General features: G+C 37.4%; 1 protein-coding gene and 1 pseudogene across 1 annotated transcript in view; both read left to right on the top strand.

Annotated features, from left to right (window-relative positions):
* NRXN1 (neurexin 1) overlaps window positions 1-16051 on the top strand; it is a 1203402-nt gene extending 1187351 nt beyond the window's left edge. Inside the window, exon 23 of the mRNA XM_052649572.1 lies at window positions 15744-16051. Within this exon, the coding sequence (XP_052505532.1) occupies window positions 15744-16051 (308 nt within the window). The remainder of the gene's footprint in view (window positions 1-15743) is intronic.
* Window positions 13739-13833, top strand: LOC128057062 (uncharacterized; annotated as a pseudogene).
* Window positions 16052-22925: the final 6874 nt, after the last annotated feature.

Raw genomic sequence — 22925 nt, 5'->3', positions numbered from 1 at the left:
TGACACATTGAATGCATAAAACTCTTAACAGCCAGATACACACTGGGATTTGGATTTTGACCGTGTCACTTGTGAAGCACACATAGCATGACCTTGAGACTCCGGTTCCTTTCCTGTAAAGTTGTAATAACAACTACAGAGTCACTATGAGGAATAAATTAGATAAAGTGCAAAGCCCAGAGCCTGCCGTATAATAATAATCCAATAGAGGTAACCGCTACTAACTAAATAGAACAATAAAGAAGATTTCAACCTCGCAGTGAGTCAGAAGGCAGAGTAGCCCGTATTGAGCATCAGTTGTCTGTTAAGTCACAGGAAACTCTATCTACTAAAGGTAAAACCATGCATCATTTGAGAGGAAATTAACAAAGAGGTTTATAGTAATTTAGTATATTTAAGTAAATTAATCCCAAGGTATTATGAAATCTTCTCTGGAGTTCTCAGAAGCCTGACTTTACCTATAAATTATGAGAAAATAAAGGTGACTGTAGCAATTTCTGTCAGAGCATTGGAAGGAATGCAGTAAGATTCACGTACATATGTGCATATACACACTCATACACACACTCCTCATTGCTGCAGCTATAATCATAGTGCCATTTTCATCTTACTAGAAGCCAGGTTCCTCCCAGATTCCTGGTTCCAGGCTTAAGGATTCCTTGGAATGAATCCCCTGGTTTTATGTAAAGTGACTGTTCAATTTTCCATATGTTAAAGAAAAAAAAAACCAAAAACTAAATATGTCTTAAGAAAGGTGATTTCTCAATGCATGTATTTCTTGGTGTTTTAGTCCATGAACTTCCAGGCAAAGAAACTATTTTGCTATCAAAGAGTTTAGTTGACTTGAAATCAATAATGGAGAGTATCATCACTATTTCAAAATATAACTCCTCTTGCATTTACTGAAATGTGGTACCTTTTGATGAAAAACACATAGAATATATAATATAGAATCATGAGGCTCCCTTGCTTTGAAACCAACTTTCTCAGTTATTGCCAAATGGCTTTTCTTCTACTTGACAGTTATGGAAAGTTTGACCTGGCCTGACTGATGAGGCCTTTTTCAACCATCTCACTCTAATAGCCACAGGAGTAAAAATTACCCTAGAAACTTCTGAAGCTGCTTTGCTGAGTTTGAGAAAAGAGCTCCAAATTAGCTCTCAACTATTTGTAGTGCTGTGGATATTAGATAAGGTTAATATAAATATTAGGCACCCAAACAAATCAAACCGAAGACTACTAACCTGGTTGACTTCAAATAACTTGGCACATAGTCACTGGAATTTAAGCAACTTATATATGGAGGCTTGAAAGAAAGTGAAAATGTTAGTCGTTCAGTCGTGTCCCACTGTTTGTGACCCTAAGGACTTCAGCCCGCCAGGCTCCACTGTCCATCGGATTCTCCAGGCAAGAATACTGAAGAGGGTTACCAGTCCCTTCTTGAGGGGATCTTCCTTGATCCAGGGGTCAAACCCAGGTCTTCCGCATTGCAGGCAAATTGTTTACCATCTAAGCCTTAGGAAAACTAAACACAGCTATGATACTTACATCAGTGCACAATGATACCAATTCACTTAAGCAGAGAAGTGTTTTCTGGTTTAATTAAATAAACACTATCATTACTTCTTTTACTGGAGATATTATAGGAGGTGGGTGTTAGGAAAGTATTGCGATAAAAGCATTTTATAAAGAAGTATGCAATATTATCATCAATGTTTTACCCACTTGTTTACTATCTTTACTCAAAGCTTTGAAAGCAAAGATCTCTCACATTTTCTTACTGATTATATCCATCCCAGTCCACTCCTGGAAATTTATAAACTTGGAAAAATCTCTTGCTCTATTCAGTCAGAAAACATACATTTTGTAGCTTGTGCGTTCAGTCTTCGTTCAGTGTTTGGAGGGGAGGAAAGTGGAGGGAAAGAGAAACAGACTCACAGGAAACTATCAAAAGACTAGCAGTCTGGTATGGAAGAGAATTAACAAAGCAATAGAAGTGTAAGATTTCACAGTAATAAAGGATCCATACTAAAGTGGATGGTGTAGTATATGGTTGAGAGAAGATGAGGGTAAAGTTGGGTTTTCAGCAAATTCTCCCATGTGTCTTCTTGATTTATGTTTTTTTTTCCAACTTCAACCTATTCTCTCTCATGTCTTTCTTCTTGAGAAATACTTGATGGCTTTCCAGGGTTCACACTGGGAGGCCTGGGTCCAGCTCCATTAATGTTCATCCCAAACAACTTCTACTGGGACAGCCCTTTGCTGATATCCACCCTCTTTATTATCTTTCTTAGTACCCAGTATTTGTGCCTTCTTGTGTTATTTTTTTAAATTTAGAATTGTTCTGTTTGTTTTCTTACATTTTCTGTTTTATTTTCAATATAGTGAAAGTTCTAAGAAGGTGGAACCCAAGGCTGTTTTGTGTACCTTGGTATTAATGTCTTATGTAGTACCTAGTAAATTGTTACTTAATACTTCTTTCTTGGAATTTTAAATTATTTTTTTCTATTTAACTTTATTTTTCCCTTTTCTCCCACCTCCATACATTAACCGATGATAACAGCTTGGCATGAATCTTTCCTACACCTTCACCATGTTCCTATGAATATGAATAGAGGGTTGTTTTTCTCTCTTGTCACATAAAAATTAGAAGCATACTCTGTGAATTAAGCTTGATTTTCTCCTTTCCTAATCTATTATGGACATCTTTCAGTTCAACCTCTTTAGGTAGCTCAGAGGTTAAAGTGTCTGCCTGCAATGCAGGAGACTTGGGTTTGATCCCTGGGTGGGAAGATCCCCTGGAGAAGGAAATGGCAACCCACTCTAGTATTCTTGCCTGGAGAATCCCATGGACAGAGGAGCCTGGTGGGCTATAGTCCACGGGGTCGCAAAGAGTTGGACACAACTGAGCGACTTCACTTCACTTCACTTTAAGTTCAACAGATTTTTCTCCAATTCCTATTTTTAACTCTGTTAAAATTCTAGGGTATATGTGTGCCATAATTATGAGTGTCCAATAAAAAATTGGAATAACTTACTCAATCACAGCCCTGTTAATGAGCTTTTAAACTGTCCTTTTCTCTTTTTTTCCTCGCAGCATGATCAGCAAACATCCTGCATTTATTTATATGCGTGCTGGTGTATTTAATTCTTTAGACTATATTCTCAAAACTGAGGCTGCTTCATGAAAATATTTGTGTATTTTTTAACATTACTATTTTATATTTCAAACATAAACTAAATTAGAAAGAATTGTATAATGAACTCACATCCACCCATCAGCCAGCTGCAATTTAATCTTTTTTAAATTGTAATAGATGTTAGATTACTTTCTAAAAATTGAGAAATTCATATTCTCACCAGCACAATTGTCTATTTCCCAGGCAAATGTTCTAAACAAATTATCACCTTAATTCACTTTATTCTTCCAAGTTTGTTGGGGAAAAAAATACCTCCTTATTTTATTTTGACTTGCCTTCTAGTGAAATTGGGCGTCCTGTCCTACATTTATCAACCATTTGGATCTTCTGTTCTGCACTTGCATGTCTCTGTTTTTGTCCATTTTTCCACTGGGTTTTTGCCTTTGTTCATAGCACTTGATACATGGTTTTATATTTTAGAGGTGTTAACTCTTGATCTGTCATATGTACTGCAAATATTTCTCCTTTCTGATCTGCATTTTCACTTCATTAGTGACACCTTTTTCCACATAAAATTATTATTGTTTATGCAGTCCAGTGTGATGATCTTTGATGCATAGCTTCATTCCTAGGACTATGATCTGTGGAAGTTCCATGTCTGCCTTCAAATTTCTTCTCACTTTCCCCTGAAAGTCAATATGCTGCCTCCAGTCTGGCATTAGTTTAGTTCCTGAAAAGCAAACTCCTTTCTTCCTCAAAGTCATTCCATATAGGTTTCCTTATGATTAGAAGAATCTTCTGCCCACTTTTTACTGAACTACTCTCCACTGATTTTCCGGGTCTCAACATGTATATTACAGACTCAAAAAGTCTACGTGACTCCCCAGTCTAAATCAGAAGCCTCTGCTCTGCCCCTGCATGGTGCTTGTCATGTTCCTTTGTCACACATTTCAGTTATTGCTTTCAGCCTAATTGTGTGATTTTTTTTGTTGTTGTTGTGGAAATCTTTCCCTCATTATATTTCAGGGTTCATGAGGGAAGGCATCAAGTGAGTTTGATTAAAACCCCTTCCCTTGGGACTTAGTATAGTCCCTGGAACATAACAATAGCTCATCAAAAACTGGTTGACAGCAGGAGTGAATACTCAGAGAGAGAACACCATACACGATGAAGCATTTAAGCTAAGTCTGAGAAATAAGTAATGCTCAGCCAAGCTAGAAAAGAAAGGTCATATGAGCCAGACATGACAATAAAACTTTTATTGGTGTATGGGGATTCGGAGACAGCAATAAAATTATGACTGTTACTTTCTTTGAGAGAAATGGAAGACAAACTTGAATATGTAGCTGTAGGCAGACCATGAAGAGCTGTTAGAACAGTGGTACTTTAGTAAATGACAATTTCAAGGATTCTAGTAAGAATTTATGGGTACAATGACCATGCAAAAAGTGTATGAAGCTTGCAGATGATCAGGCTGTGGACACACAGGCATGGTCCCCTGGCTCCCCTAGAGATGAGGGAGAGTGTGTGCTCCTCCGTTTATTTTCAGGGTCACCAAAGTCACATATGATGTGATTGTCCATTGCTTTTTCTATTCTGTGTGGTGCCGTTTGAGGTAACAGCAGCCCTAGGAGGTGCTCCCTATTCTCCAGGCACAAAACACATTTTTCTGTGGCTCACATTGCTTCTCCTGCAGTGCCTAGAAGTCTGCTGAAGATAGTCATCATCTCAATCCCACATCAGTGGATTTCCCTTCAAACACATGCTTTGCTTTGGTGGTTTTGAAAGTAGTTGAGGCAACGTTTAGTCCCAGCAGCCAGGCAGGTGGTAAGGTTTTATTGATTTCCAAGTTCTTTCTGAATCTCTAATTGATTGAGTAGGGATTGAGATATACTAGACGTGACCTCCCTCAAGCAGTCTGACCTGCAGCAGTAGACATGAAAATGTGCAGGGCATGGATGGGGCTGATGGTAGGGAAGATGAAACTGGGAGGGATTTGAAATATCTAGCACCACCTCTCAAGAAACCACAGGATGAGTTGAAATTAGTGCATATTGATTGTATAAATCGCCGCCTACCTGCTTTCTGCAGCTGTGGCATTTAAACATGAATTTGTATGAGTCTTTACATGATCACTGTGGGGTTTTTTTGGCATGTGTTGTATTGAAATACAAGAATGAAAGAAAGTTATATTTTTCTTTTTTCAGTTATGGGGAAAAACCTGCTAATCTCAATTCACAAACACTACAGGAACCTGCATTTCCAATTTTCTTTTCACAGTATTAATGAAACTAGGTACTGGAAAAGTTAAATCTTCCCTTATAAATCTGAAACCATTTTCAAGGCTAGCCTAGAATTATAATAACTTTCACATCTATTAAGATGCAGTACAGGACTATGGTCTAATGAGATCATTTTAGGCAACTCTTTTTCTTCAGTGGGATGGAGACAGAAATTTAAAATTGATTGATTTCTGGTAAGAAAGACTGACTGGTCAAAGACTCTTTAGTGAGAAACAGTTCAGTAAATACATCTTTTCATTAGTTTTTGAAAAGGATTATTTAAGGCAGAAGATCTAATAATTTAGTGTACCAGAGTGATATATGTTGAGCATAATGGAGTTTTATGACCTTTATCTACTCCGGATCTGAAATATATAGCTCAAGTTCCATTTTTTTAATCATTGGTGTATTTTATTATTTCTTAATATTGATGATCTCTTACAATTCTTTTTTCCTTAAAGCTTAAAAGCTGAATTTTCATTATCAGTATATAGTGAAACTCTTGCTATATCCTTCATATGACAGGGTCATCGTCGATGATGTACCTAGACACTAACAGTCTATATTGAAGAAATATAGTCTATAAGCTCTATACAGTCAGTAAAAATGACTAGGAGCTGACTGGCTCAGATCATGAACTCCTTATTGCCAAATTCAGACTGAAATTACAGAAAGTAGGGAAAACCACTAGACCATTCGGGTATGACCTAAATCAAATCCCTAATGATTATACAGTGGAAGTGAGAAATAGATTTAAGGGACTAGATCTGATAGAGTGCCTGATAAACTATGGATGGAGGTTCATGACATTGTACAGGAGACAGGGAGCAAGACCAAACCCAAGAAAAAGAAACGCAAAAGAGAAAAATAGCTGTCTGAGGAGGCCTTACAAATAGCTGTGAAAAGAAGAGAAGCCAAAAGCAAAGGAGAATAGGAAAGATATACCCATTTGAATGCAGAGTTTCAAAGAATAGCAAGGAGGATAAGAAAGCCTTCCTCAGTGATCAGTGCAAATAGAGGAAAATAATAGAGGGGAAAGACTAGAGATTTCCTCAAGAAAATTAGAGATACCAAGGGAACATTTCACTCAAAGATGGGCTTAATAAAGGACAGAAATGGTATGGACCTAACAGAAGCAGAAGATATTAAGAAGTGGCAAGAATACACAGAAGAACTGTACAAAAAAGATCTTCATGACCCAGATACTCACAATGGTGTGATCACGCACCTAGAGTCAGACATCCTGGAATGTGAAGTCAAGTGGGCCTTAGGAAGCATTACTACGAACAAAGCTAGTGGAGGTGATGGAATTCCAGTGGAGCTATTTCAAATCCTGAAAGATGATGCTGTGAAAGTGCTGCACTCAATATGCCAGCACATTTGGAAAACTTGGCAGTGGCCACAAGACTTCAATTTTCAATCCAATCCCAAAGAAAGGCAATGCCAAAGAATGCTCAAACTACCATACAGTTGCACTCAGCTCATACGCTAGCAAACTAATGCACAAAATTCTCCAAGCCAGGCTTCAGCAATATGTGAACAATGAGCTTCCAGATGTTCAAGCTGGATTTAGAAAAGGCAGAGGAACCAGAGATCAAATTGCCAACATCTGCTGGATCATCAAAAAAGCAAGAAAGCTCCAGAAAAACATCTATTTTTGCTTTATTGACTATGCCAAAGCTTTTGACTGTGTGGATTACAATAAACTGGAAGATTCTGAAAGAGGTGGGAATATCAGACCACCTGACCTGCCTCTTGAGAAATCTGTATGCAGGTCAGGAAGCAACAGTTAGAACTGAACATGGAACAACAGACTGGTTCCACATAGAAAAAGAAGTACATCAAGGCTGTATATTGTCACCCTGCAGATTACATCATGTGAAATGCTGGGCTGGATGAAGCATAAACTGGAATCAAGATTTGTGTTCGAAATAATGATAACCTCAGATATGCAGATGATACCACCCTTATGACAGAAAGTGAAGAAGAACTAAAGAGCCTCTTGATGAATGTGAAAGAGGAGAGTGGAAAAGTTGGCTTAAAGCTCAACATTCAGAAAACAAAGCTCGTGGCATCTGATCCCATCACTTCCTGGCAAATAGATGGGGAAACGGTGGAAACAGTGTCAGACTTTATTTTTTTGTGCTCCAAAATCACTGCAGATGGTGATTGCAACCATGAAATTAAAAGATGCTTGCTTCATGGAAGAAAAGTTATGACCAACCTAGACAGCATATTAAAAAGCAGAGGCATTACTTTATCAACAAAGGTCCATCTAGTCAAGGCTATGGTTTTTCCAGTAGTCATGTATGGATGTGAAAGTTGGTCTACAAAGAAAGCCGAGTGCCAGAGAATTGATGCTTTTGAACTGTGGTGTTGGAGAAGACTCTTGAGAGTCCCTTGGACTGCAAAGAGATCCAACCAGTCCTTCCTTAAGGAAATCAGTCCTGAATGTTCAGTAGAAGGATTGATGTTGAAGCTGAAACTCCAATATTTTGGCTACCTGATGCGAAGAGCTGACTCATTTGAAAAGACCCTGATGCTGGGAAAGATTGAGGGCAGGAGGAGAAGGGAACGACAGAGGATGAGATAGTTGGATGGTATCACTGACTCAATGGACCTCAGTTTGAATACACTCCGGGAGTTGGTGATGGACAGGGAGGCCTGGTGTGCTGCAGTCCATGGGGTCGCAAAAAGTTGGACACAACTGGGTGACTGAACTGAATATTTAAGAAATAAAACCAGCAATACAAATGACCTGGGAACCACAGTCTCACCCTGAAAAGCTAACTTTGGAAACAGCATGAATACAATAAGATTACAGTGAAAGAACCACTCATCAAGTATACAAAATATTTTCATAAAACTGCCAATTTGAGTGATAAAAAGAGCATCTGATGACATGGTTATTGCCTTGGTGAAATACATGGTTCCACTACCCACCTCATTTTATGTAATAGGAATTAAGACTTTAAGCATGGTTTCTCTTGCAAAACATTATGTAAAAACATAAATCAAGAGCAGTTTTGTTTTTTAATAACAAAATTAATTTAATTGCTCTGTTTCCAACCTCAGATGGATTTCACATTCTTTCCACTGCACAGTGAAACCTCCTTGGAAAAACTCATTAATGTTTGAAAATTTACCTTTCAAAATGAAGAGTTATTTTAGAACTTCAGTTGTGAATCATCTTTCAGAGACAGCATGAGGGCTTTATTCTCCCCCGGTATATAGATTAAGGTTATGACCAGACCAGACACAAACTGGCAAACTGGTAAGGACAGGCTCCGGTGCAAAGCTGAATGACCTAACATGCTCCTCCTCTTACCATCCTCATAATTGAAGTTCTTTTTAATTGTAATAAAACATTATTTCTTTAGATAAAACATTGAATTTCATTCTGTAAACAAATTTAGGAAGTTAAATTTTTAAGTAAAGCAGGCCTATAAAAGCACTAAAACTGTATTTTAATGAAACAATTACATTGAGACTTTTTTTTTGACAGTTGGGACAGTTTTAAAGTGTGCTTTGAAATCAGGAACTTGGCAATATGTTCTGTTCCTCATTGCACTCCTGGCTGAGTAAGGCACCAGCTTCAAAAGGCAGAGTTCTGACCTCGCTGTCCTGGCCTTGTTCATTTACGCAGTGGGGGGGATCACTATGCTCTCTAGGGGCCATCTAGAAAGATGTCAAGATTTGAGAGAGGGATGCAGAGAAGAGCTGGGGAAGGGGAGGACGTCCTCAAGAGAGAAGGCAGGCAGGAGCATGGAGTAGGTGACAGCCACCCAAAGGAGCTAGTGAGAAATGAGATTTACCACAGGGTCCTCTCCGTTTTACAGCCTGTTGTATCTCTTAAACCTGTCTTTTCCATGGTGTTTCTTAGCTAGATCTAGATTAGTTCCTATTTGGGGAAATAATACTCTTGCACAGACACAGTGCCAAGAACTGTGTCAAAATAAAAAGGACCATTTCTTTTTCTGTGGTGGTAGTTTTAAAAAGCTATGCAGCAAGTTAAGGCTAAGTTAAATTTTTTAATATTTCACTTTAATTTTTTTGTGCAGAGCAACAAATGCAATTATTCTTCTTATGTCACAAGGCCCTAGAATGTATCTTTTGCACTTACTATGCATTTTCACAGTGAATTATTATCTGATGTAACCTAAAATTGGTTTGGGGTATCATGTGGAAATATGTTAATAACTGTCCTAGCACCTGAAAGACAGTGTCTTTCTAAGTAACCACAGTAATGATTTGACAGTGAAAAGTGAGAAAAGTCATAGAACTAGCTTTTAGGATTTTTGATAATCTGGGTCAAAACAGACCGTGTGGAAAATTAGAGGCCATCAGATCTTGCTGAATATTTGGGAGAGAAAGAGAATTAAAAATCAGTTTTTATCTGTCCTTAAGATAGCACTATCTTTACACAAGTCCCAGAAATAGTCCCATAGCCATTTGGCTGAGAAGTGGCTCATATGAAAGAGGTTACAACCCTTGTGACAGCCTTGTGTCCTTGCCACTACAACCAGTACTTTTGAATCACTTAGGCAAAAATACCGGCAAAAATGAAAAGTCTTCCTCTTGCCATTAAGGAGTACACGTGCACTTTCCCCCCATGTAGTAGACCTAGCACTTCCATTCTGTTTCCTGGGGGGTATGTGGTGATTGTCATCCTTCAGTAAAACTTAAGATACAGTTACTTGGGAATATTTTAAGTAAATAATCTATCACTATAGCATTCATATAAACTATATGTAATTTGTGATGCCTTTATTTTATGAATCATTAAAATGGGATATATGAAAATAAACACATAGGATATTTCATCTTCTCTACTTCTTTTTTTGCTAGCAAGCTATCTTCAAATTAAACTGTGTGCCACCGGTGGAGTTGAATACTTGTTCATTTCCAGTTATACCAAAGAATATGTAAATGCCTTGGCTTATCCACTGCCCATCATCAGTCCTACTGAAGTTTTCCATTGATGTGGGCTCCTTGTTCCTCTGAGCCCCATATAATGAGTTGGTTGTGTTAGCTTAGCTTTACCTACAAACCAGTTAACTTTTGACTATTTGGGGACTTGTTGCTAATCTATACCCATCCCATTCTTTTAGCGCCTCTCTCATATTCTCTTTTACATGTTTTTTAAGTGTTTTCTCATCACTTGCTGCAACAAAGAAAGGGAGACCATGCGAAAGTAAAATTAAGTTCATTTTTTTGGGGGGGCACTACTGAGAAAAAAACACATTGTAGATTTTTAAAAATTATTTATAATGTCTCAATTCAGTTTACTAGGAAGTATAAAGAGAATGCAAAATGCCAAAGTCGTTAAATACAGTTGCTTAGGGAGGTCTCTGATTAAATTTCTGTCTTCATACTGTTATGAATGGTGAAGAAATGACTGTATTTTTTAATAAAAATTTTTTAACCAATTTATATAAGAAGGTATTTAGCCTTTTTAGGCTTTCCTGGTAGCTCAGACAGTAAAGACTGCCTGCAATGTGGGAGACCTGAGTTCAATCCCTCGGTTGGGAAAATCCCCCAGAGAATGGAATGGCAACCCATTCCAATATTCTTGCCTGGAGAATTCCATGGATAGGGGAGCCTCAGTTCAGTTCAGTTCAGTCACTCAGTCGTGTCCGACTCTTTGCGACCCCATGAATCGCAACAGTGAGCTACAAAGAGTCAAACATGACTGGGCAACTAACACTAGCCTTTTTAGCCATTTATTCTATTTTCTACATTTAAATTCATAGGAAATTCCTCAGAGATATTTCAGTGATCATCAAAATAAACCACTAATGACCATCAATAAGGGAAACCACATTTATAATTCATAGAAATATTTAAATTTCTCTAGGTGTTTTTGTACATCTGAGAGAGATGTCCCATTAACTTACTTAAGTGATCTTAGCATGAAAATTAAGAAAATTATCACTTAGCTTTCAGATTAGAAGCATAAGCAGAAAACATTATTCAATAATCAATTAGATATGGAAGCAACTGCATACTCCAAATAGACCTATCATAATACCTGTGGTGGTTATTAATTTTCAAAATGAATCAGGAAAAAAGGGGGATAAAATGTTTCTTCATTGGGTTTGTGGTAGGGGGTTGGTAGGCTATTTTCATGATATTTAGAATTCTTGTTTATGTATGGGTTACAGAGCTGTTTCAGGACTGCATGAGAAGCAACATTTTGGCCGAAGTTTCAAAAGAGACAAGTGTTTTCCTTAATCAGGAGGCATTTCTCAAATAGCTCTATAGCAAAGCGGAAGCATTTGAGGCTTTTGCTTTGGTCTTTGTCATCTCATTTTAGTTTTACCATCAATTTGGTTTTGTTGTGCTCCTTCAATAGTTGTGATAACATATCAGAAATTTTTGAACAGATAAAAATCAGAGTAAAATTCTCTGATAAGATAGTCCATTTACAATACCTACTCCTAAATGAAAAAAAAAAGAAGTACATATATATTCTTAGTTTAGAAAATATAAAATGTAGAGACTTCCCTCTTGGTCCAATGGGTAAGACTCCACGCTTCCAATGCAGGGGGCCCTGGTTCAATTCCTGGTCAAGCAAGTAGATCCCACATGCCACAACTAAGAGTTCTCTGTGGCCTCAACTTAAAAAAAAAAAAAAAAACACAACAACCTGCTTGCAGTAACCAAAGATCCTGCCTGTTGCACTAAGACCCAGCACAGCTGAATAAATAAATTAAATATCTATTTTTAAAAAGAAAAAAAAAAAATGTAAACCCTGCATTCCATTAAAACTCTCAAGTCTGACTATCATGAACTATATGATTAGGATTTTTTCTGTCTTCTCCCCATTTATTTCTGACAGACAAAGTGAGGTAATTATGAAAATGTGTTGAAAAGGAAAGCATTCCATCAGGTGGGGCAAATGATTTAGGTAATGTTTAAATAAAACCCTTTTCCAGCTTTTGAGACACCATGGTGAGAGACTGCTCCACAAAATGAGCAAGCAGAAACTTGTCATTTAGTGAAAGTTAGCAGCTGAGCTAATTGGCAGACTTTGGCAAAGATGACGGTATTTGAAAGAGAAAGTGCTGCCTTGGTTTGTCAGGTAGTGACAGAGTTCCCGCAATGGATTCTGTTCTTGAGAGGAAGTTAATTTCCTGTAATCAAATGCTGTGGATTATAGTCTTCGTTGCCTTCTGCCTTGGCCACAGAAGCAACTCCAAGGCGTTTTAATTTGGCAACATTACATGCGCTTTTGTAAAACAAGCAGGGGATACATTCAGCATACAAAGGTTTCACCTGCTACATTTTGTAGCTCCAGAGCATATTGCTTCTTTGAAAGCTGTTCCTTTGTTAGTGACTATATCTGTAAGCCTTTATTTGGGGAAGGGAAGGAAAGCGACGGCAAGAAACCCACATTTGGCAGATGAAATCTTGGTGATGTTTGAAAATGGAATTACAAAGCAGTATGGTGCTAAGTGACAGATAAATGATCCCCAATAGCTAATAGGGACTTTTATAGAAATATTTTAAAAATTACTAATAATAGTGTAATAAAAGTACCATTTTAGTCTTTGTGAAATGTATATATACACCAAAAAAAACCTTCCACATATACACACATACATATATTCAATATTTATGCAATCTTGAGATTATGTAAATTCATTCTGCATAATTTACAAAGAATATATTTTGAAAATTATAGAATTTTTAATTTATTACATCTGAAAAGTTATCTTTTTTCTATAAGACAAGGGGAAAGATGGAGATTCAGAGAAAGAGAGAAAACACAATCCTTAGGGAAATATGACCTGGGATCAGAGATGGGATAGAATACTACCTCTCTACAGTTCCTTTTCTTCTAAGTTGTTTTAAATAATAAGTTTATAAGGTAAAGGAAGAGAACCGCTCCCCTCTCCTCCAAATCTGCAAGCTAAACCCCAGGACTTTTCTCCCTATCAGTGGTTAATTTCAGTGACTGACTAAGCCTTGGAGAAAAATATGAATGCCCCCTGCAATCCACTTCTTGTACCCAAGGAAGAACTTTATACTTTGGAAAGACAGAATGAGAGTTTTATCAATTGAATAAAAGTGAGGCAGTCAGCCCTTTATTTATGATTATCTGCTATGTACTGAATTTTGAGTCAAAATCATTCTAGATAGTCTTTAAAGTATGTAAAAATGTTTTCTTACTTTCTCCTCTCAAACTTGGTCTTGGTGATTACTCAACCATTGCCAGTAAATAAATAATATACATATATATTTAGGTAAACAGATAAACCTTCAATAGTAAAGGAAATCAGTTCTGTTTTAGTTTGTACAATTGTGAGTAATGCTCACTTCTACAGCGCATATACTAAAATTAGAACAATACAGAGATTAGTAGAACCTCAGGGATGACACAAATTCATGAAGCCTTCCATATTTTTACAAACATCTCATACAGCTCAATCTCAAAAAAATAACCCAATAAAAATTTGGGCAGAAGAGCTAAATAGACATTTCTCCAAAGAAGACATACAGATGGGCAACAAACACATGAAAAGATACCCAACATCACTAATTATTAGAGAAATGCAAATCAAAACTGCAATGAGGTATCACTTCACACCTGTCAGAATGGCCATCATCAAAAAATCTACAAACCTCAGTCCTAGGAGTAGAATTGCTGGATCATGAGGAAAGTCTGTATTTGACTCTTTGGGGAACCGCCAAACTGTATCCAAGGCGGCTGTGCCATTTTGCGTTCCCACCAGCAATGTGTGAATGTTCCAATTTCTTCACATCCTTCCCAACATTTTTATTGTCCATCTTTCCGCTTATAGGCATCTTAGTAGTATGAAGTAGTATCTCTTCAGGGTTTCAATTTGCATTTTTCTGCTAATTAATGATGTCGGGTATCTTTTGTGTGCTTGTTGGCCATTTAATGTCATTTTTGGAGAAATGTTTATTAAAATACTTTGCCAATTAAAAAAAAAATCTACAAACAATACATTCTGGAGAGGGTGTGGAGAAAAGAGAATCCTCTTGCATTGTTGGTGAGAATGTAAATTGATACAGCCACTATGGAGAACAGTATGGAGGTTCTTTAAGAAAGTAAAAATAGAACTACTATATGACCCAGCAATCCCACTACTGGGCATTTACCCAGAGAAGACCATAATTCAAAAAGACACGTGTGCCCCAGTGTTCACAGCAGCACTATTTACAATAGCCAGGACATGGAAGAACCTAAATATTCATCAGCACGGGAGTGGATAAAGAAGATGTGGTATGTGTATACAGTGGAATATTACTCAGCCATGAAAAGGAACAAAACTGAATCATTTGTAGAGACATGGATGAACCTAGCAACTGTCATACAGAGTGAAGTCAGTCAGAGCAAAACCAGTACTGTATATTAATGTGTATATGAGGAATATAGTAAAATGGCATAAATGATGATATTTGCAAAGCAGAAATAGAGACCCAGACATGGAGAACAAATGTATGGATACCAAGGGCGATAGGAGGAAGTGGGATGACCCGGGAGATTGGGACTGACACATATATATTATTGATAAGACATAAAAAATATAAGAACCTACTGTAAAACACAGGGAGCTCTACTCAGTGCTCTATGGTGACCTAAATAGGAAGGAAATCCAAAAAAGAGGAGATATATGAACATATAAAACTGATTCACTTTGCTGTGCAGTACAAACTAACACAACATTGTAAAGCAGCTATACCTCATAGTTGGAGTATATATACTCCATAATATATAGAGTATGATAGATAAAATTAATTTCGAAAAATTGTGACTAAAATAACACTTTTAAAAGCAGTCAACTTGACTCGTCAAAATGCCTGTTTTATCTTATTGTTCAATACTGTATTCATTGCAATAGGAGGCAATGTGATTTCTGAAGTAATCCTAAATTTAGCTATCCTTTTTCTTGATTCTTAAAATGATTATTCTCTAATATTATACAGTCATTATGATGCTATACATTTTCCATGTTGAATTTATTGCTTTTCACCTAACACATCAATATGGCCCTTTAGAGCTACATGGAGCTAATTTGGAGCTACACTTACAACACCCTATTAACAAAAGTGATCTGTGAAAAAGAAAAGATGGTAACAGATCGCTCTCAATGGTATGCTTCATTGTCCCTAGATTTTAGTGACCACCAGGTGTAGGCATCACTACACTCACTAGCTTCAGTATCCTTTTTCAAGAGCAGTAGGCACAGGCCCTATCCATTAGGCATGAAAACAGGTGGTGAATGTTACTCTCTGACATTCGGGAAACTCCATAATCACTCAGTGTTTTTTCTCACCCTCTTTCCTACAGCCAACCCAACACGGGCAGGCGGGAGAGAGCCGTACCCAGGCTCAGCGGAAGTGATTCGGGAGTCCAGCAGCACCACGGGCATGGTCGTGGGCATCGTGGCCGCTGCCGCCCTATGCATCCTCATCCTTCTCTATGCTATGTACAAGTACAGAAACCGGGATGAAGGCTCGTACCACGTGGACGAGAGTCGAAACTACATCAGTAACTCAGCACAGTCCAATGGGGCTGTTGTAAAGGAGAAACAACCCAGCAGTGCGAAAAGCGCCAACAAAAACAAGAAGAACAAGGATAAGGAGTATTACGTCTGAGCCCAAGATCTGAAAAAGGACCCTTGTATAGAAATAGTCTTCATTTTATCCGAGACATAATATAAACTTATTTACTTTCCTTTTTATGAAGCACATACAAAAGAAGACAGGGAATGCAATCAGGAAGGAAAGACTGTTTTTAAAAAATAAAAACAAGTATCTCATGCTCTTGTTTCTCCAAAAAAGAAAAAAAAAAAAAACAGGGGCCAATAAATTCCTTAACATCCACAGTGTTTTAATTTACTCTGCCTGTCTTTATGTTGCTGGAACATTTCTAAAAGACAGTGATGACCACATGCATTCATAAAGCAAAGGAGTATTACATCGGGAGGCACAACACAAAAACAACACAAAACACGACACAGAAAAAGAAGCTACCTATGATCCCAGATTTAGCCAAAGTGCTAGCGCTTTCCTGAGAAACCAGTTAGTCTGATGGCCAGAGAAGAATGTCATTTTGAGTGGCTCCACCTGCAAGCCTTTTCTGAGGTCACCGCCTGGCACAACTGGAACAGTGGCTGACACGAACTTGCACTTGAAAAAAAAGTGCTGACTTTTCTGAAGACTTGTGTAGGAACACATTCAAAAAGCCCCTTTCTGGTTGTGAGGGAAAAAAAAAGAAAGTATGGAGGCCTTATTTTCAACAATGTGAAAGATAAGGCACATTTTCACACTAAAATTTCAAAACAGAAACAACAACAACAAAAAATAAACAAGAAGGTATAGATGCAATCATTGGGAAATTTTCATGCACGCTTAATATGTTATTACATATGTTTATATAAAATCCATCTCTGTGTGCTTTCTGGACTGTGATAAGTGATGTTTTATAGCCTGTTGTATAGAAAATGCAAACTATATCTCTGCTCTTCAGCCCTTTTTGGTAAATTCAATGTTATAAGTGTTGCTAACTATAGGGAGTTTTATGACATCAGATCAGCAATTATTTCAGGGTGTTTTTTTTTTGCCACCATTATAAATTACCACAATTACTTACATTTTTTAAAATTACAATGTAATGTTTATTCTAAGGAAGATATGTATGAATGTATATAAAAAGACTCAGCTACTTTTTTGTTTCCTTTACATGTACAGCCTTTATTCTGTTGCAGTTAAATTTTAGTATTTGTATGAAAGGTGTGGATTAGAAGGCAAACTATATACATATGTATCCTATAATCTTTACTCCCCCAAATACTCACATTTCCCACATACATTCCCATTCATGATCACAGATATGTGCGTGCCCGTGCGCACACACACACACACACACAAATCCAGAGGAATCCATCAGATAGGATGGAAGACCCAAACGTACATATAATAGAAAATATTTACTGACAAATTGAAAAGCAGGAAGGAAGATAGTTGTGCCAAGATATTGATGACAAATGGGGTGATTTGCTTCACTGAGATATGCTCCCAGGAAACTTCCAGAAGATTTTAGTCCCTAAAGAAATGGAACCTTTTCTTATCAAGTAAACTATCACTGGTATATTGCTGCATGAATATGAACCATTAAGTGGGCAGGTTGCAGAAGCAAAATTGATTGATCTATACCTTAACCCTGGCTGCTACAATTGAAAACTTTGTTTCCAATAAAATTATATATATAGTCTCTAAACCTGATGTGCATGATAAACATTTTTGGAAAGTAAACACTTTCTCAACTAAAAAGTATTTTCAGTAATTTTTGATTATATATTACTATCCATTTAAGAAAAATCATTATCTGTTGGTTATTGACTATAATTTAACTTTTCTGATTTTACATATAAATCATTAAATATAGCTTTAGTTTAACACATTAAGTAGTGGAAACATATAGATTATATGCTTGTTTTGCATATGGTTTCAATGATGTTCATAGCAATAAATTATTAGTCTGAGAAGGCAATGCAAAGGAGATGCAATATTAGATTGGAAGGTGATGTCTCAGTAAAAATTGGTTGCATTACTTTAACATCTCCTAAAAGAATATTAGATTTTATAGAAGAGAAGAATAATTTTACAATTTGCTTTAATCAGAAAAGGCAAAAAAATGCAAAACATCTTTTGTGATACTTCAGTTGATGAAAAAAGCCAAGAAGTGGCCTGGGTTATAGACATACAGCACCTTAGATATATGTATAATTCATAGCAAATCACCACCATCTGTGGTTGCCAAGTAATTGTCATATATGAAAAGTCCTAAAGGCTTTTCATGACCCAGAAAGTAGAGGTATGAAACTAAAAATTTAGTATCAATTACTTGTGTTTCAGATTTTCTTCTTTTTTAATTTGCCAGGTTAAAGAATTCATAAATTTCTTTGTAGTTGCTGTTTTCCTCTCATCCAGTCTTACTCAGGGAAAGCCAGTGAAACAGAAGGTAAATATAAAACCACTCATTTACATCTTGAGGTTTGAAAGAAACAGTTGCTTTTCCATTTGATCTGAACTTGAACTAGTTTCCATCCGGAAAGATTCTAAATTGTGATTGAAAATAACTGAAATAATGGTATTTTAAAGCAGTATATCTCTGAAGCATGTTGTTTGAAATTGATTTCAGTGTTTCTTTCCAGCATAAATTTTAAAATTTTATGCAATATTGTTGGTAAAAATATTTCCAATGTAATGGCCTACACTTAATCTAGCAATTTTTTTTTCTTGTTTTCTTCTTTCTTTGTGAATGGACAAAGAAAAGAGAAGAACACAAGCTAGGGAGAGAAAAGGCATGAATGAAATCCCAAGTATCTTCATACCAAATGTATCAGGGTTCCATGTGTAGTTGGCAGTTAATAGAGGATTTCACACTACCTGGCATAAATTTGATTACATCTCTAGACTGTAACTTTTCTGATTGAGTATGCTTCTTTTTTAATCCATGTTATGTGTTGCCTTTTTTAAAAAAACAAAAAACAAATACTACAATAATGTGTGAGGTGGTCAATCCCTAAGACATCAAAGAAAGGCCACATGACCCTACCCTTCTAGTGCTTTGTGTGATTGGGTATCTAAGGGTTTTGTTTTGTTTTGTTTTTCTGTTGCAAGGCCAACTTATCCATTATTGGAAATGCTAAGCAAGTGGAATTTACTGTTTTGTTAATAAAATATTTCTTAATACAATGGTGGTTTTATTGATTTTTTAAAGTAATTGCGACACCCTTTGGGGACAAAGGGGCAGCATAAAGAAGACTGCATTTGAAAGGAAAACCCATCCTTAGACAAGCAGAGGAAAACTACCAACCCTGTGTTTTCTGGATTTTAATATTCATTAAATTAAGCACCACTACACTGACACACTTAAAGATGCACCCACTAAATATGCCTTTGTTTACATCTTTTTCATCTTGCTGTGCATGAAACCACAAACTCCTGGAACTAGCTGAAAACAACATGAAAGTGCTGATTTCATAAATGTGAGTTTTTCCATAAAAGTAACATAATTCTGGTTAAGCAAATTTGTGATTAAATTTACTTAGTTGTGACTCCTTACTTCTAAGTTCTTATAGCTTCCACTCATTGGTTCTAATTCTCTTTGTGCAAAGCAGAATGTATCCCATATTCCACACGACAACCTTTCCAATATTGTCATCCCCCTCCCATGCTTGCCAGGGTTTTCTGTTCTTCAGTGTTAACCTTCTAGTTTCCCTTGGCTGTTACTTAAATTATATGGGTGCTTAAGTTCTCATAACTTAATACTCTTCCCTTGAACCTCTGTTCTTCTCAAAATGTGATATAGAAATGACCGTATTAGGGAGGGGCTGTCTGTTTTTTAATGTATTTATTTATTTGGCTACACTGGGTCTTAGTTGCAGCATGCAGGATCTTTAGTTGCGGCATGTGAGAGTTTTACTTGTGGCATGTGAGATCTGGTTTCCTGATCAGGAATCAAACCTGGGCCCCCTGTGTTGAAAGCAAGGAATCGTAGCCACTGGACTACCAGGGAAGTCCCGAGCATAGTGTTTTTAAAACCAGATTACAATGGGTTTATCACCTTCCTTGATTTGAACTTTATAATACTAACATTTGGAGTTTTATTTTTTTAAGAAAAATCTTACAGTAATTATTTCAACTATAATGAATTTGCAATAAACTGCCATCATCAGATTTCTTTCCGAGACAGGTTTCATTTGTACTTATAAAATTGTTATTTAGCTTAAATGCAGGCTCTAAATCTATCCATGAGAAATTCATTATATTGAGTTGTGCAGTATTGACTGTATTCAGTTCAATTGTATTGAATACTAGCCAGCTGAGATAAATTTTTATCTTGCATCTCTCACTTGCAGTCCTCTGACATAAAATCATTGCAAGTTTTAGACACATTTAGTGAAAATATGTTCACTAGGAAAGATATTAGGCATGCCTCAAGGGACTGCCTTCTAAACAATGCTTCTTAGCTGGTTTGGGTAGGGAAGAGAAGGTACTGAGTTGGTTGACTTGAAGGGTGGGAAGTGCTACACACACGTACAGGCTGGGGACCGGGGATACTGGTAAACAACTTATAATGCACAGTAAAGCCTCCCTCAAACAAACAATTATCTTGTCCAAAATGTTAACACTGCCAAGGTTGAAAGGCCTAACACATATCAACTAGTTCGAATAATATCTATCAACTTGTCAGTCAACTTGTGGTGCCTGTTTATCCTTGCAAAATATTACAGAAAAAATTCAGTAAAGAACAGAGATTAAAAAACATCCTGCCGTGGACCTCTTCAAGAGTGCAGGCAATTGCAGGCAATAGCCGGTATGACTTTTCAGTCTCCTGGTGATTATTAGCTGTTGGAGAAACTCTTGCTCACACTAACCAATGAATGACTAACCCAAGATCATTTTGGTTGGTTCTACTTTGGCACAAATAGTAAAAATGATCCCCCCAAATATGGTTGGAATGACAGGGTTCAGACTGACAGTGATAACGCTCTAGAGGATGTGGGTGCCTGATGCATTGAAAATAAACAGAAGTAATAAGATCAATAAAGCCAAATGTTAGTCTTGGAAAAGACCCATCAAAGAGAAAACTTCCAGATGGGTCAAGGTAAAAGAGAGAAAAAGTTTTAAAATATTAGGAATTTTTATTAAGTGAAACACTTATAAATACTACAGAGATAGATGTTATGAGAAAATTAGTAATTTTGTCCATTTCACTAAAGTTTTAAAATTTACTAATAAACAGACTTTAATAATTTAAATTTAGGACAATTATAACCATCTAAGTAAGGTGGTGGGCTTTCCTGGTACCTCAGATGGTAAAGAATCTGCCTGCAGTGCAGGAGACCCAGGTTTGATCCCTGGTCAGGAAGATCCCCTGGAGGAGGGCATGGTGACCCACTCCAGTTTTCTTGCCTGGAGAATTCCATGGACAGAGGAGCCTAGCGGGCTATAGTCCATGGGGTCACAAAGAGTCAGACACAACTGAGTGACTAACGCTTACTTTTACTACTTACTTAAGTAAAGGTAGTAAACAGACAATTGGATGATTATGTTTGAACTCAGATTATCTGAACTAGAAATAGCAATCTAAGAGCTATCGCTACACCTGGGATATCTAAAGCCATGTAAGTCGGTGCCCTTACATAACATACAGAGAAAAGCCAAGGGGCTTTATAGGACTAAAATTTCAGTCCTCAAATATTTATAGGTTATGGGTGAGAAACTTGCCATGCAGGAGTGAGGAATTCCAGGAGAACATAGTGTCATTACAAGAAAAGTCAGTGGAAGATAAATATTTTATTAGGTGCTAACATCAAAAAGACTCTTGAGAGTCCCTTGGACTGCAAGGAGATCAGTCCTGGGTGTTCATTGAGAGGACTGATGGTAATGCTGAAACTCCAGTACTTTGGCCACCTCATGTGAAGAGTTGACTGATTGGAAAAGACTCTGATGCTGGGAGGGATTGGGGGCAGGAGGAGAAGGGGACAACAGAGGATGAGATGGCTGGATGGCATCACTGACTCAATGGACATGAGTTTGAGTGAACTCTGGGAGTTGGTGACGGACAGAGAGGCCTGGTGTGCTGGGATTCATGGGGTCGCAAAGAGTCAGACACAACTGAGCGACTCAACTGAACTGAACTGAAAGTAAAAAAAAAAAAAAAAACCAGAAAGTTCCTTGGTGATTGAAGGGTACCTGGAATTATTGACTTTGTTTTCCCAAACCTATTTAAAAAAAAAAGTAGCTCATAGGTTCAAGAGAGAAAGGAACAATTCAAATAATAAGGCATGGCTATAACTACTTAAGGCAGGGATTCTCAATCCTAACAGCTCATTAAAATCACCTGGTGTGAGAAGGTCAAGATGGTGGATGAGGAAGAGGCTGCGTTTACCTCCTCTCGGGACCACACCAAAATTACAACTACTTACAGAGCTACTGGCTCTGAGAACAACCTTAGGACCACCGGAAATTATTTTCCGCAACTAAAGATATAAAGAAGTCACCAGGAGACAGGTAAGAGGGGTAGAGACTCAATCTAGTCATGCCCACATTTCCAGGTCGGGACTCACAAGCAGGAGGTTGGTGGGGGAGGGACGTGACACCCACAGCGGGTCTCCTGGAGGAGCCGGGGTCCAGCCTCACACCTGGCTCTCCAGTCCAGGGGTTCTGTACCAGAAGGAGGAGACCCCAGATAGTCAGGCTTTGAAAACCAGTGAGGCTTATATTCAGGGGTGCCAGAAAGCTATTGAAAACACAGACTTTGCTTTCTAAGGGCCTTCCTAAAGTTTCACATTCTCCCAAGTCCCAGCACAGAGACAGTAGTTTGAAAAGCACCTAGGACAATGTGGCAAAAGGGAAACCATTATGCACTCTTGGTGGGAATGTTAATTGGTTCAGCCATTGTGGAAAATAGTTTGGAGTTTCCTTTAAAAATTAAAACAATAGTAATTCCCTTGTG

Source organism: Budorcas taxicolor, chromosome 11, assembly GCF_023091745.1.
Source record: "Budorcas taxicolor isolate Tak-1 chromosome 11, Takin1.1, whole genome shotgun sequence".
Classification (NCBI taxonomy): Eukaryota; Metazoa; Chordata; class Mammalia; order Artiodactyla; family Bovidae; genus Budorcas; species Budorcas taxicolor.
The sequence above is the reverse complement of the archived record's forward strand: the minus strand, read 5'-3'. Positions and strand labels throughout refer to the sequence as shown.